This window comes from Dermacentor andersoni, chromosome 2 (assembly GCF_023375885.2).
Source record: "Dermacentor andersoni chromosome 2, qqDerAnde1_hic_scaffold, whole genome shotgun sequence".
In the NCBI taxonomy this organism is placed as follows: domain Eukaryota; kingdom Metazoa; phylum Arthropoda; class Arachnida; order Ixodida; family Ixodidae; genus Dermacentor; species Dermacentor andersoni.
This window is the reverse complement of record NC_092815.1, coordinates 7,037,958-7,054,291: the sequence shown is the minus strand read 5'-3', so window position 1 is coordinate 7,054,291 and position 16,334 is coordinate 7,037,958. Positions and strand designations below refer to the sequence as shown.

The following is a 16,334-nucleotide window of genomic DNA, read 5'->3' as shown; positions in this document are numbered from 1 at the left end:
TAAGTGAGAGGAGCCGTGACTGGTGTCTGCTCAACGGCTGGAGGAACGGCTTGAGAGACTTGTTCTTGAATGAAGTCGCGGATCGTAGGATGCAAAGCAGGGGGTGGTTCCTGGACAGAAGATATCAAAGATAGCTGGCGGGCGACCTCTGCGCGAACGAATTCCTGGATTTTTACGAAGAGAGCAGCATGGTTGTCGTCGACTCCAAGGCTTGATAGAGAGTCGGCGGGTGGGGTGGGACGTCGGGTGTGAAGCCGTTGCCTGCGCAACTCGTCGTAACTCTGGCACAATTCTATCACTTCAGCGACAGTGTGAGGACTCTTCGATAATAACATTTGAAATGCGTCGTCCTGAATACCCTTCATTATATGTTTTATCTTCTCCTCCTCTGACATCGACGCATTCACCCGTTTGCAAAGGTCGACAATGTCCTCAATGTAGCTTGTGAAGTTTTCTCCGGCCTCTTGGGCTCGTGTGCGCAAACGTTGTTCTGCACGAAGCTTTCTTACTGCAGGTCGACCGAAAACTTGGGTAAAGTTGGTCTTGAAGACCAACCACGAAGTGAGGTCGGCTTCATGGTTTAGAAACCATAGTTTCGCAACGTCCGTAAGATAAAATGCGACGTTTCTCAACTTGGTAACGTCGTCCCACTGGTTATGGGCACTCACTCGCTCATAGGACGAGATCCAATCTTCAACGTCTTTGTCATCTGTGCCGGAGAAGATAGGGGGATCTCGCTGACGCAAGGCACCGGCACAAACCAAGGTGGCCGGCGCCGTTGGAGGAGCTGGAGGAGTGCGTGCGTCGTCGGGCATGATGGGGGGTAGAGTGCGACTCCGAAGTTCCAGGGTGGTCGAAACCCAGCACCTCCACCACTTGCTAAGAGATTTATTAGCAACGGGCGCGAACGGGTAGCTGTCACAAGCGTTCGGCGAAAGACAGCAACCACGAGCTCATGCCGGTGGCGATGGTGCTGTGGCGCAGGCGGCTACTCTTCTTCGTTACACAGACAATAATAGCATAGCCTCCATGCATGTCTTAGAGGTAGAAGACGTGCACGTGAGCGAGTGCTGGGAGGCAAACAAGTTGAGTTGTACACCTCAGCGAGTGGAAACACTATTTCAAATGAGGGAGAACGACTACATGGAGACAGCAGCACCTCACAAAAACCAGTAGTGTCGAACATGCACAAAATACAATAGAAGCTAGCAAATTCGAATTCCAAGGGGACAGGAAATATATCCAAATGAAACGGAGTTTAGACTAAAAGAAGCCCCTTTTAATTATAGCACCCGTTTATTTTTGCAGTGCAGTGCACAAAACAGCCACTGGCCTCACGCTAAAGGTCTTACCTTTCCGCCACGCGACGACATGTGCAGGAAGACACCTATGCTCCATATTAAGCCTAAGAGCGATAACACTGCGCGCCTCTCCTCGTGCCATTTGCTGTGGATGTGAGGCTTAGCCGAGAAGGATGGTGGCTTGATGCTCGCCGTCCTCCCACATGGCCAATGTTGGAGATGATGTGATCCAGTGCGTGGGAGTGTGATAAAGTGTGCCCATGGAGAGAGGGCGAGCAGTGCGCTGTGATGTGATAAAGCACGTGCTAGAGGGATGGTGGGGTAGGTGACAGTAGGGCACGCGCCGTTCTGCTAGCGCTGGTTCACTCTCAGCTGCCCACAGTGCATCTTTTTCCTCCTCATTTCTGTGGCAGACTATATATGCATTGAACCTTCAGCTACGGTTTGTCTGAAAAGCTGTCCATGGATTGAGAAATTTTGTTCGAAGTAACTGTTGCGCAGTTTCTGCAGTTCAAATTCATGGCAGCTTTTCTCTATTCAAATACATAAATAGCACTTTGCCGGGACCAACAGAGCAGTTCGAATTATCTGTCAATCAAATTAAGAGAGCAGCATTCCGGGCAAGTTGGTAATCCATTACTCAAATGATATTGCGCAACAAAAGTCTCTCAAGTCCGTGTTGTTTTTTGTTGCGCAATATCATTTGAGTAACAAATTAAGAGATGTTGAATTACCGGAATTTCACTGCAGTATCAAAAAGGAGATCGGCACTATACATGCACGGCAAAAACCCTCCATCCCATCGCAATAGTTGCAGAGTCATTCAAATACTTGTGGGACACCAAACACAAAGGACAATTAAAATTTCTTTCTGGGCGAGTTGGTGCATACTTGACTTAAAAATTGTAGCAGCGCAAAGACATGCATCCACAAAGTAACAAGGACGAGACGCAAGCGCTGACTGTCAACTAAATTTTATTGACGGATACCTTATATAAGGGAAAAGGCAGAAGTGAAGGGTCAAGGGAGTTATACAATCGGGGAAAAAAATTACATTGCGCATCGATGAACGAATGTGCCGGCAGCCCACGGAAACAGACACAGAAAAACAAGAAAACTAGAAAAAAGGCGAGGGATACTAACATACAATGAAATCAGTAAGCGGTCGCTTTCAAAAATTGAAGCTCTGCAGCAGAAAGCGATACAGAGGGGGTGATTACGCACTTTAACTTGTTTTTCTGTGTCTGTTTCCGTAGACTGCCGGCACGTTCGTTCATCGATGCGCAATGTAATTTTTTTCCCCGATTGTATAAGTCCCTTGCCCCTTCACTTCTGCCTTTCCCCTTATATAAGGTATCCGTCTTCCATCAATAAAATTTAGTGGACAGTCAGCGCTTGTGTCTCGTCCTTGTTACTTTGTGGATGCATGTGTTTGCGCTGTTACAATTTTTAAGTCAAACAAAGGACCACATGGAGGACGACACGCCATAGTCAATATAGAAAGTTAAAAAGCTATAGTATTTGAGTTTGAAGACGATGGACTTTAACATAAATTCTACAGGTTTCATCTTATTTGTGAGTGCCAGAATCGAAAGCATGCCAACTTTTTAAAAATATAAATCTGGTGCATTTTAAATTTGGGTGCACTTTGTTTTGCATTAATGAATCCATAAAAACTGCATGTGCATTTCATTCAAGGGCCGCATCAGAATCAAGCGGTCGCTGCCGAATGAAGCCCCCAGCGGCATGTTCACACATTTCTTATGCCTTTTCTTTTCATTGGGCCCCCTGGATAATCAGAAGAATTTTGTTCGTCCTGTCAAAGTCGGCTGCATTCAGGACACATGGTAACGCTGCTTGTGACCAGATCAGTGTGACGAGGCTATATGGAGTTTATAGCAAGCTGCAACAAAGACTGCATGCATACAGCATGGAGGCAAACAGGCAACATACTTGTCATTGGAGATGCTGCAGTCAATGACGGTCTGCTTGTTGGTGTTGATGATGATGAACGGCAGAGGTATGGTGGAAGCAGGTGCAGGGGCCTGCCGGTTGCGCTCAAGAGCCTTGTTGCGCTCCACAAGGTTCTTGTAGGCAATCTGCTGCAGCAGCAAGTCGTACAGCTGCTGCCGCTTGGCAGCAATCACCTCGAGACGCCGTTGCTTTTCCTGCTCGAGTCGCTGGCACTCCTGGGCCGAGTTGGTGGGCAGTCCAAGCCAGCGAATCTCCTTCTTCTCCTTGGAGATAATATTCATGGCCATAAGCACATTGAGTGCATCATATACTCGACGCCGAATATTCTTCTGGTCGTAAGCCTGGTCTGCCGTGCCACCTCGTGACGAGAGCCCTGCCACCTCGGGTGCTGCAAACTCGGCCACCAGCTCGTCGGCAACCTCGTTGTACGAGGTCGTCCCCTTGCGCTGCACCTTCTCGCACACCTTCATGGAGAAGTGACGAAGGCCCTTGCTGCCCTTGTCTCCGCTACCCTTGCATCGTCGCTTGCTGCCACGAGAAAGAATTATGATGACGCTACAGGTGTTAGGCAGTACCAAACTATTTACTATCTCAAAGAAACTTTCTTCCTATTATAATTTACCAGTGTGTCTATCGCAAAGCATTTTTACATAGCCACGCTGAACATTATTCTTCAAGTTCACAATGCTATGTTACACTGTCAATTTGAACTCAAATTCCGCAGCCAACTAGAGTTGGGCAACCAACTGCACCACCATGATATCGACCAAGCGTGAGCATTAATAGCAGCACAAGACCCGTCACAAGGCCTCTGTTGTGCTGCATGCTCTGGTGCACGAAACAGTTGTCAACCAGCATTAAGCTTTAGCAACACGGGCACTGCAAGTGCAAAGGTAAGGTGTCAGTTTGAGACATTCATGCGCAGAACATTTTCAGCAAATGACACTGATCACAGCACTGCAAGTTGTGTGCTATCTATTAGAGTCAGTGCTTCCCACCTTGGGCTAAAATGTGGCTTTTACTGCATGGAAGCAGCTATGAGCTAAGTATTTGGCACTATTTGTAACACCATGCTCAAATGCCTTAACAAATTAATATAACATAAGGATCAAACTGTGTTCAAACCAAGAACCCCACCGCTGTAGCATGGATGCTCTACCACTATACTTAACAGCCCCACTGCATTGTCCGCAACACACGATACAAGAGCTGAACACAGCTTTTAGACCCTTTCCTGTTGCCTCAAGTAGCTGGAATGACTATGCGACAATACTACTGCCAAGCGCATCTTTGAGCTTGTCGGGAACCACCGCGTTCCAGCAAGCACACTGACTTTCCACATCTCCTTGTGGACTAGCTGGAGAAGTTTGAGTAGCTAACTGAGGGGCAGAATGCCTACTTTCTTCCGGAAGACTCAGTGAGGACTGAGATCAGAGGGTTGTATCAGTCAAGCATTTGTTCTTCTGAGTCATCGAGAGGCTGCCTTTTTGGAAGAACACTAGGAAAAAGAAAGAGAAGAAAAAGAATCTCTAATAAAGAATTTTTTGTTAGAGGTGCAATAAATAGGATAGGATTGCACACCATGATAGATAGGTTGCCTATCTTTGACACCCAAGTACCCACGGCTAAATGAATTTGAATATGTCTTTTGCCTTGCTTATCTTTGACGTCTGAGGGTGCGCAGGTACATAAATAGAAAGTATTTGTTCTGAAATAAAGTAGTTATGAGTGTCGTGTTTTCTTGCGTGCCTTCGCCTTTTCCTTGTCAGTGCGCTGCTTCCCCACCAAGGTATGATGATGCTGTGATCAGTAGCGATGTACATTTTTAAAACATTATAATAAATTACACACTTTAAGCAGAGTGCTTAAATGCATCACCTATTGATAAGAAGGGCCAACCTTAATGACTCAATATGTTTGCACAAAATCGTCAAAATCCTTCCAGGGTCCCTTTAAGTAATGTTATGTCCTGGAAAATGTGTTACCATGAAACATAGAACTTACTTTCCCGTTATGCCCAACTTACAACTTTTGAAAACACTTTTAGTGTGCACAAAATTGTGCTGCCTGTCTTTCAGCAAGATAGCACATAAAAGATGGTTGCAATTCTGAGGGCATAGCGTTTTCTTTATTATTTGAGTACCTTCACGGCTGAATCTTTCAGTGTGTCTATGTGGTCAAAGACAAACCAAAGGGATGAAACCCATTCACAAACTTTCACTGACACTTGTGCACAGAGCTAAGTCAAAATGCCCGTCTCCTTTTTCACTACACTTCCTTTATACCCGAGTCAGGAAATAAATTCGCTCATTTGTTCCTTCCAGCCTCGAGTGGATTCAGGCAAAAGTAATGTTCTCACAGGTCTGGAAAGTCTGGATCCTCTTGTGCCCGCTTGGTGCTCCAGTGTGCTGCCTCAGGCGCCTGGGCACCTGGCAGCCGTCCAAAGAGTGACCGCTGGCTCAGGATCTGCAGAGGAAAAAGAACAGCTTTGTTTCACTGCTGCTGCTGCTAAAACATGCACAGAATCAAGCGGAGCATAACACAGCAGCACTGTGAACAAGTAGAGAAGGCAGTCCATTCGCACCAGAAAGACCCATTCCAGCCAAAAACAGCCGACATAAGGACTGCTTAAGATCATTGTACTTCTTGCGTGCATAGCGACTGATTGAAGGCTAGTCCCGAGCACAGGTACCATAAATACTAAGCATCTGCAGCATCACTAGCAAAGTAACAGGTATTTGTGCCACACGATGGTGATGCAAGGGTTTTTTCGGGCACAAGTGCTAGGGATGGCCAAAGAGCACCATTTGTACTACCTAGGAACCCTAAAAATTACATCTAATGTACCACAATGACTTCACTGCCACACAGGATGCCGGCAATGACAGTGCTTGGCAGGGCAACTCTGGTAACAAGTTTTCTTTAACTGTGGCGCACCAGCTCAGGGTGAAGAGCCAGGTAGATTCTACAACAGAGCAGGATTAAAGAGACAACAATTTGTGAGAGCATTTTTCTTACACAGCAGAAAAGCAGTGAGGATGAGTGGCATCGTAGTGACGGCAGGGAAGGTGTGCATATGCACTGAGCATGGCCGAGATTTTATTGCTAGTTAAATATTCCTTTTCTTATGTCAAGTAGAATGCCGAATGAATTCTGGTGCATTCTGAAAATTTTTCTAGTGAAACTCATGCACTCAGCGTGGTGCTGTGCCCCTCCTCTTCCTGGGCACAAGCACTACACAAGCCCATCTTTTGTCAGGTTCATGCGCACCTCGTTCACCAAGCACAGTTCTCATCCAGTTCTCGCTTTAAGTCAACACATGCACAATTAATAGCAAATGCCAAAAACAAAATGTCCATTAGCAATAGACTTTATTCGTGAAATGATGTACCCAATGAACATTACTCTCTACACCAAGTGCCCGTTAAAGCTAGTATCCATACAGTATCACTCTGCAGTATAGTAAACAAACCCTGATTGAATTATTAGTCTCCCAAGACACCAGCCTTTGAGATAATAACAAAGTACTATTACACAGAAGAAAAAAATATACCCTCAAGAGCAACCACTCGGCTGAAATCTAAGTCGCCATTCGCTATGGACGCGCCACAATGTATCACAGCAGCTTTACCAATTGCAACAAAATTTCACGTTGGCTAAATTAGTTATAAATGAGTAGTATATACCACTGAAGCAATCTTGGCAAAGCCGCAGAGCGCAGAGTTGTTAAAGGCTGGCTTCAGGAAGCCAGCCTTTACAATGGATCCCATCCTTACTCATCCTTACTCTACAATGGATCACATCCATGTCATCAATCAGGTAATCGAGAAATCTGCAGAGTACAATCAACCTCTCTATATGGCTTTCATAGATTATGAAAAGGCATTTGATTCAGTAGAGATACCATCAGTCATAGAGGCTTTACGTAATCAAGGAGTAGAGGAGGCATACATGAATATCTTAGAAAATATCTACAAAGATTTCACAGCTACAAAGATTTCACAGCTACCTTGATTCTCCACAAGTAGAATGATACCTAAAAAGACAATAACGGAATGGAACCAGCTTACTAACACACAAGTTCAACAGCCTTCACTTACCTTGCTTACATCGTGTCTAACTTAGTACTTACCGCATGCCTTCTATTTTAGTTTATATTAGTTTATTTACTGCTACGTATCTATGTATTTGTTGGTTGCCTTTCTTGTGATCTTTTCAACATTTGTACCCTCCTGCCAAAATCCCCAATGTGGGATTGCAGTATCAATAAATAAATAAATAAGAAGGGGTCAGGCAAGGAGACACAGTCTCTCCAATGCTATTCACTGTATGCTTGGAAGTATTCAATCTATTAAACTCTGAAGGCTTAGGAGTGAAGATCAATGGCAAATATCTCAGCAGCCTTCGGTTTGCAGATGAGATTGTCATGATCAGCAACACTGAGGACGAAACAAATGATTGAAGACCTTAACAGATAAGAGTGTGGTTGAAGATTAATATGCAGAAGACAAAGATAATGATCAATACCCTGGCAAGGAGACAAGAGTTCAGGATTACCAGTCAGCCTCTAGGTCTCTGAAGGAGTATGTTTCATCATCATCATCAGCCTATTTGATGTCTACTGCAGGACGAAGCCCTCTCCCTGCTATCTCCAATACGTCTGTCCTGCACCAACCGATTCCAACCAGCGCCCGTGAATTTCCCAATTTCATCGCCCCACCTAGTCTTCTGTCGTCCTGTACTGTGCTTCCCTTCTCTTGGCACCCATTTTGCAACCCTAATGGTCCACCGGTTATCTAACCTATGCATCACATGACTTGCCCAGCTCCCATTTTTTTCTCTTAATGTCAATTAGAATATCGCCTATCCCCATTTGCTCTCTAATCCACACCGCTCTCTTTCTATCTCTTAACATTATGCCTAACATTCCTTGTTCCATCACTCTTTGTGCGGTCTTCAACTTTAAAAAAGTTGAATGCTGGGCTAGTTGGTATTTTGACAGGAGAACCATCTTGAAATACAGCACAACAGGGTGGCACAACAGAAAGGAAGATGAACACAGGAGCAAACTAACAACTGATTTTATAGAAGCCAGACCCAGAGGTAATATATATCTACAAGCTCCGCAGCGCACCATCACAAGGAAAAATGGGATTCGTCAAACAGGAAGTGATTAAACCAGAACAATGCAGAATTTCATTTCTGCATTGTACATTGCAATCGATGTTTCGCTTACACAAACCTGATCAGCTTTTCTGATAAAAAATGCCTCTAACATTTCACAAGCAGTTTTTTGCTCTTGCTCTTGCCTAGGATTTTCACGATACAGAAACGTGGTTCACAAGTGGGACGGCTACTACAACGGTCAGCAAGATGTATATTCTCCTTATTAGCTAGATTTCCTTAACGTGTTCTCAAGCTTCTTTGTCAGTCGCCAACTTTCTGCCCCATATGTTACCATCAGTAAAATGAACTAATTGTACACCTTTCTTTTCAATGATAATGGTAAACTTCCAGTCAGGAGCTGACAATGTCTGCCGTATGCGCTCCAACCCATTTTTATTCTTCTGTAAATTTCCTTCACATGATCAGGATTCCCTGTGAGTAATTGACCTAGGTAAATGACCTCCTTCACAGACTCTAGAGGCTGACTGGCGATCCTGAACTCTTGTTCCCTTGTCTGGCTATTGATCATTATCTTTGTCTTCTGCATATTAATCTTCAGCCCCACTTTTACACTCTCTCTGTTAAGGTCCTCAATAATTTGTTGTCACTCATCTCCAGTGTTGCTGAACAGGACAATGTCATCTGCAAATCGAAGGTTGCTGAGGTTTTCACCGTCGATCCTTATTCCTAAGCCTTCCCAGTTTAATAGCTTGAATACTTCTTCCAAGCATGCAGTGAATAACATTGGAGAGATTGTGTCTCCTTCTCTGATTCCCTTCTTTATAGGTATCTTTTTTCATGTCTTGTGGAGAATTAAGGTAGCTGTGGAATCTCTGTAGATATTTTGTAAGATATTTACGTAAGCGGCCTGTACTCCTTGATTACAAAATGCATCTATGACTTCTGGTATCTCTACTGAATCAAATGTCCTTTCGTAATCTATGAAAGCCATATAGAGAGGCTGATTGTACTCTGCGCATTTCTCGATTACCTGACTGATGACTTGGATGTGATCCACTGTACAGTATCCCTTCCTGAAGCCAGCCTGTTCGTTTGGTTGACTTAAAGTCCAATGTTGCCCTTATTTTATTGCAAATTATCTTGGTGAATATTTGGCACAATACTAGCAGTAAGCTAACGGGCCTATAATTTTTAATTCTTTAACGTCTCCCTTTTTGTGGATTAGTATAACGCTGGCATTCTTCGAGTTCTCTGGGATCATTGACGTCAATAGACAGTTCATAAGAAGGGCCGCCAGTTTTTCAAGCATTATGCCTCTTCCACCTTTGATTTAATATTCACCTTCTCCTGCCATTTTTCCCCATTTCGTGTCTTGCAAGGCCTTTCTAACTTCATCACTGGTTATAGAATGAATCTCTGTAACCTGTTCCTTACTATTTCAAATGGAGGTACCATGGCTGCTCCGGGTACTGCACAGGTCAGTACAAAATTCTTCCACTGCTTTTACTACATCTTATGGATTGCTGATCATATTACCCTGCCTATCTTTCAGTGCATACATCTTGCATTGTACGATGCCTAGTTTCCTTCTCACTGTTTTCAGGCTGCATCCATTTTTTACTGCTTCCTCAGTCTTTCTCTCCTTATAATTTCGAATATCACTTCCTTTCGCCTTGTTGGTCAGTTCTGACAGTTCCGCGAATTCTATCTTATCTATTGGGTTGGACACTTTCATTCTTTATCATTTCTTTATTAGGTCCTTTGTTACTTGGGAGAGCTTGCCTACTGATTGCATTGGTGCCTTGCCTCCCACTTCAATTGCTTCTTGTGAAGCCAGCCTAGCTACAGTTTCATTCATTACCTCTACGTCACTTCTTTCATCTCTCTGTTCTAAGGCTGCATATTTGTTTGAAAGTGCTGGCCTGAATTGGTCTGCTTTTACTCTTACTGCATGCAGGTTGACCTGTTTCTTCCTGACCAAGTTTACTCTTTCTCTCATCAAATTGAGGTGAATCCTATACCTCACTAACCATGATAACTGCACCTTTACCCTACCTAACACTTCTACATCCTGCACTATGCTGGGATTGGCAGAAAGTGTGAAATCAATTTCATTTCTTGTTTCACCATTAGGGCTTTTACGGTCCACTTTCTGTTGCTACGCTTTCTGAAAAAGGTGTTCATTATTCACAGCTTATTCCTTCCCGCGAATTCTACCAGCATTTCTACTCTAGCATTCCTAATCGACACCATAGTTGCCAATTGCTTTTTCTGCAGCCTGCCTTTTCCACATTTTTGCACTGAAGTTGCCCATGACTACAATATACCGAGTTTGCACTTTTCTCATGGCTAATTCAACATCTTCATAAAACTGATCTATTCCATCATCATCATGACTGGAGGTTGGAGAATAGGCTTGTACTAGCTTTATTCCATACCTTTTATTAAGTTTTATTATGACTACTGCTACTCTCTCATTAATGCTGTAGAATTCGTCAAAGTTGCCTGCTATGTCCTTATGGATTAGCAATCCTACCCTGTATTGCTTCTTATCTGGGAGTCCTCTATAGCAGACGATGTGGCCGTTAGTCAGCACTAACGTTGTTCTAACCTCACTAAGGCCAATGATATCCCAAACAATGCCTGATAGTTCCTCAAAGAGTCCTGTTAAGCTAGCCTCACTCAAGAGAGTTTGGGTTTTAAAGGTTGCCAGGGTGAGTTTCCATTGGCCTCTTGATCACTTACTGGGTCAATTACTCACAGGAGACCCTGATAAAGAGAGGCAAATTTGCAGAAGAAAAAAAAAATTGGTTGGAGTGCATACTACAAGCATTGCCAGATCCTTACTGGGAGATTACCTTGTATCATTGAAAAGAAAGGTGTACAATCACTGCGTTCTGCCAATGCTAACATATGGGGCAGAAACCTGGAGGTTGACAAAGAAGCTCGAGAACAAGGACTGCGCAGAGGGCGATGGAACGAAAACTGTTAGGCGTAACATTACGAGACAGGAAGAGTGGTGTGGATCAGAGAGGAAACAGGGATAGCCGATAATCTAATTGACATTAAAAGAAAGAAATAGAGGTGAGCAGGCTATGTAATGCGTGAGATGGATAAACGGTGGACCATTAGAGTTACAGAATGGCTGCCAGAGAAGGAAAGCACAGTGAAGGATGGCAGAAAACTAGGTGGGGTGATGAAATTAGGAAATTTGCAAGCACAAGTTGGAATCATTTGGTGCAGGACAGAGGTAATTGGAGATTGCACTGAGAGGCCTTCGTCCTACAGTGGACATAAAAATAGGCTGTTGATGATGATTGTGAAAGCTACACTGTTACACTTTAAATCATGCATTTTCAAAGGAAGAGTATGCAGCTCAACTGCCCTTCCTAGCCACCATCTTTGATTTGCAGTGCAGCAATAGCTGAAGATGTGTTATGCAGCAGAGTCATGGTATTGTGCAACAAACACCTACATTCATTTATTCTTCATCATTCATTCATCATTCATCCATTCATCATCATTCATTTCAAACATCATTCAAACATCATTCATTTTAATCTTAAGCAATCTTGTGGCAATAGGGTAACGTTTAAGTGACTCTACTCACATCTAAACTCTGAACTGGTTTACTATGATGAGACTACATGGTACCAAGAACCTGTCCCTTCATATTAAAAGGAGCCCACTACACACTACAACTTAAAATGCTCTACAGTATTTTGTGCCACACAAGATGAACAATGGCTGTAATGGCCCAGAGAATCAGGAAGTGACCAAGATGTCACATTCGGAACCTAAGCCAAAATGACACCCTGTACAGAACACAGCAAAAGTCACTAAACCACAGAAAGGGCCAAATATGAAGACTTTAGAGCCTCAGCATCAAGCTGAGAAACACAGTTGTGTCACTGACCCTACATTCTTCCCTTCAGGTGACAGTCATGGACTAAGTGACTCGGCTATTGCTCCTGCAGTACATGCACACTCCAAAGCAGAACTGCAAGATCACTGGCACAATTTCTTGACTACCAGGCAAGAGAGATGGGCAAATATAAAATGGTGCTGCTCTAACTTGCAACAACAAAGCAATGACACAAGGTCTCTTGAAGTCACTTACTCAGTAATGTAGCATATACAGATGATAAAAGCACAATTGGCCTGACAATATGCTTACACACAGGATTGAGCAACATATGCGGACTGCATTTGTGCAATAGTGCCATTTGGATGACGTACCACAGGTGAGCCTTTGGGCAGCAGGTCCATGTGAAGACTGCCACCCACCACCATCAGTTGCTGCTGGCCACTCATATCCCAAACACAAGGCGCTGTGCATGGACAACAGCTTTTCAGGCAGCACCTAGAAAAACCATGTTTATAACGGAGAAAAAATTGGCTCCACCATTCATTTTCCCATCGAGCAGGGATGGATTTCTGCCAGAAATACATATATGCATACCACACATAACAATGAGAATTCCTAAGGACTATATGCTACTGTTGCTCTGACTGGTTTTTTTTGTAGAACAATAAGGTCGTCTTATTCTTTATAATAAAACAATAAATAGAAGACTGTCATGCCAGGGATCAGCTTGTTAATGGTCTACATTGCAAGACAACCTCAGCATCTCAACTGTACATATCAGGATTCGGGACAAGATCTTCTTAACAACCATTCACCAGCTTTCTCATGGGCAGCCTCTTCATTTTGATTACCCATATCAAGTGCTTTCCTCCTCAAATAAAGGAGTAAGGAACAAAGTTACAGCCAAAGAATATTTGTGAGAAACAATGTGTGAGAAACAGAGAGAGTAATAAACAGCCACAGATGTCCCAAGTAACGGCTTCAGCCATAATGTAAGAGCAAGCAAACCTAAAAACCAAAATATTTGACAAATACTGCACCATACATTGACTAAGAATTTGCACCTTTTATAAAAGCAAGCACTGAAATATGCATGCCTGCAAATCCCTGCATTGAATCCCACAAACCAAAAAATATCACGACAGGTCAAGCATTCTATGTCAATTGTACATCAAAGGAAAATCAATCTGATAGACTGCATTTCAAGTGATTTGAGCGATTGCCTTATAACCTATGCTACAAATTTGTGGAAACTCGCTTGGCTGTACATTTCTCGAGCAAAAAAGAGAGGGTGCTTTGCAGAGCAGGAAGGACAGTCCGCCACTGATAGTGACGTCGTGGGTGCGATTCTTGTCCGCACTCCGACAGGAAGGGGGGCGTAGAAACTACCAGGGTGCACCGCGCCTCAGCTGAAGAACGGCAGCTCTCGCTGCTCCGGGACGCTACACCACCGGAGAACCAATACCGCAGCCACACGAAGTTTCGCACGTACGGCACACTTGTGCAACCCCCTGCTTTGCAGAGATCTACAGCTAGATGTCTGAGAATGGCGTCTTTTTTTCAATTACTGTTTCTTTCTGCTCTAGCCAATGTGTACGCGCCCTTTAACCATTGGCTAAAGGCGTGAAAACTGTTTCTATGGGTGTACCCTGTTAACTACTGGAGACAGCACGCACATGAAACCACAACACCCTTCGTTCTGTTGTGTCTATACATAGAACGCACCTGCAACGTGTCCGCGCTGCCTAAGCTAACGCGGTTATGTTTCACGCACAGCAAATAACTAGGGGGATCGCTCTGAACATTTGTGAGGCTACAAGTGCGGTTTGCGTCCGTTGCCAAATGGCGCCGCAGGCAGACCAGTTCAAGGACATCCCTCCCACCCGTTAATTCACACGTGTGCGTCTTTTCTGCGACGCCTTCGTCGATGCAGGAAGGCAAGCGCATGCACCGCTGTTCTTTAGCTCGTGCGCCCAGAATTCGACTGCACCGAAGGGAAGCCTGCAGCAAGACTTTCGCAACCGTCGGCGGGACCGGAGACCGCTGCAGCGTGCTCGAGTAGCAAGCGCGGTCCGACAATAAATAGGCACGATTTCAAACGAGTACCGACAGCGGTAACTCAACTGTGAGCACGAGTTTCACCGCACTTGCGAAGAGAGCTCACCTCAACGGCCGGCAAATGGCGCTTTTTTTGGCGCCAACAGGCAGTAGCCGCCGCTACCAGATGTCGCCCTCGATCACACCTGACTCTGTACTAGAACATCTAGTTTCCTACAATAACATGAAGTGACGGAGCAACGTTGGACGGAGTAGAAAAATCTATGGGACGGAGAATTATGTAAAACGCGGGCGCTTTGAAAAGAAATAATCCGCAGAAGCGTACTAACTTGCTCCGCGCGTTAAGTGACCGGTACAAACAAATCATGCATTACTTGTTGCTCTGCTGCACAAAATTAATGCGGATGTGACACAGCGCAATTTCGATCGCGAGTGAGCCTGATCGGGATCGAATTTCTCGGTCGCGATTGGATCCTTTACTCAAGCTGCGGGAGGAATTTCGATCCGGATCGATGCGATCGAAAGTGCCCGTGTGCAGGGCTCTACGTGTGTCCGTTTTCGCTGTATTTGATGTGTTTAAATTCGGTGACAGCGGTCGCACTAACGTAAACATAAGGTATGTAGCTGTTCAACGAACACTCGATCGTCAGGCGAGGGTGGTACATGGTCGATATAAAACGAGCGTTCATCTAATTAAGGTTGAAAGAAAACAGACATATAATTTACGTTTCGGGGCCACAGAGGGTTCCTTGTTAAACCTCAATGGGACCCATAACGACCCCGAAACAAGTGCTCGTTTTATTTGACCACGCATAAGGTACAGCGCGAAACATTATGGCTTATACGTAATGCTTTACTGAAGTTTTGTGCGATCGCGGGTGAAGGATATTGTGGTTAACGACAAATTAAAGTGACACAGACAATAAGGCACGCACATTGTGCGCGATTACTCAGGACAGCTTTATTTTTATTTGGAGCAAGCAGCCTTCAATTATGTATAGAATTCAAAATACAGAATAAAGTTCGAGAGACGCGCGCTTGACACAAAGATCAAGTGGCACAAATTAAACCCAACAGCTCACGAGCTTCACTCATCATGTGTGCTAAACACCCGCTTTTATTTATTTAATTTATATTACTTTAAGGGCGCCATTCCAGCACATTAAAGGACCTCTGACACGGTTCGGACAAATTATGCAGACGCATAGGGTACAGCTAAAGTCAATCATTCGCACCACAACTTGTGTGGAGCGTCTCATATATTAAGAGAGCTACGGACAAGTACAAGTTACCCTCCTCCATAGCCATGCATTTTGTCCTCAACTCGTTCGATCGCCAAGTGATTGGGGCTAAGCTCCGCCTTCGCTGGCTCTGCATCATGATGGCACGTCGTGTCGTCTACTTCCGTTTCTCTAGGAGCGAGCGCACAAAGTCTCTTCAACCTCTCCGGCAAGCTGCTTGGCAGTCGACCCCTAGCGAGAGCTATCGAAGCAGCGTGCGTTGCGAGAAATCTGTCGCAGCGCCGAACGTGTCTGGTATTCAAGTAACCACAGGCGGGTTGGGCCTTTCGACGAGAGAAGTGGTTCTTGTGGGAAAGGAGGAAAGGCTGGCACTATCTTCTGCAACCCATGCGGGAGCACGGCTCAGCGCCAACAGGGTGGGGGAGATGGGATTAAAAGGAAAGAGAGGAAAGGAAAAAGAGAGAGAGATACGGATGGGTGGAGGCATAAACTCAAGCTGATGAAGCAACATTAATGTAGGCGTACGTGAGAGGCCTGATCGGTCTGCACGGTCCATTCACCTGTTCACTCAGAGCTTAACCAGCCAAACAAAAAGCTAATATTTCTCTAACCAAGTGGAAAACATTTTAAACATTTACAAAAACAGCATGTTAACGATTACGCTCCTACAAAAAATTTACACCAGCAGCAAAGAATACACTTTGTTACTGCTACTGTGTTTGATTGAGTTCTGTGCCCATCAGGTGGCTGCACCGTGCAGATCAT

At 44.5% G+C, this 16,334-nt stretch overlaps 1 protein-coding gene across 5 annotated transcripts in view; it reads right to left on the bottom strand.

The window, feature by feature from the left end:
• The window catches only part of Dp (transcription factor Dp), an 88,380-nt gene extending 73,863 nt beyond the window's left edge, over positions 1-14,517 (bottom strand). Inside the window, exons 1-4 of one of the 5 annotated variants that reach the window (XM_050190190.3) lie at positions 14,435-14,517; positions 12,642-12,765; positions 5,635-5,741; positions 3,255-3,803 (exon numbers count right to left, since the gene is read on the bottom strand). In XM_050190190.3, coding sequence (XP_050046147.1) covers positions 3,255-3,803; positions 5,635-5,741; positions 12,642-12,716 — 731 coding nt within the window. In that variant the 5' untranslated portion in view covers positions 12,717-12,765; positions 14,435-14,517. Of the gene's footprint in view, positions 1-3,254; positions 3,804-5,634; positions 5,742-12,641; positions 12,766-13,538; positions 13,639-13,995; positions 14,094-14,394 lie in introns of those variants that run through there. The other 4 variants (XM_050190191.3, XM_050190192.3, XM_072286341.1 and 1 more) reach the window with 4 other exon arrangements.
• Positions 14,518-16,334: the final 1,817 nt, after the last annotated feature.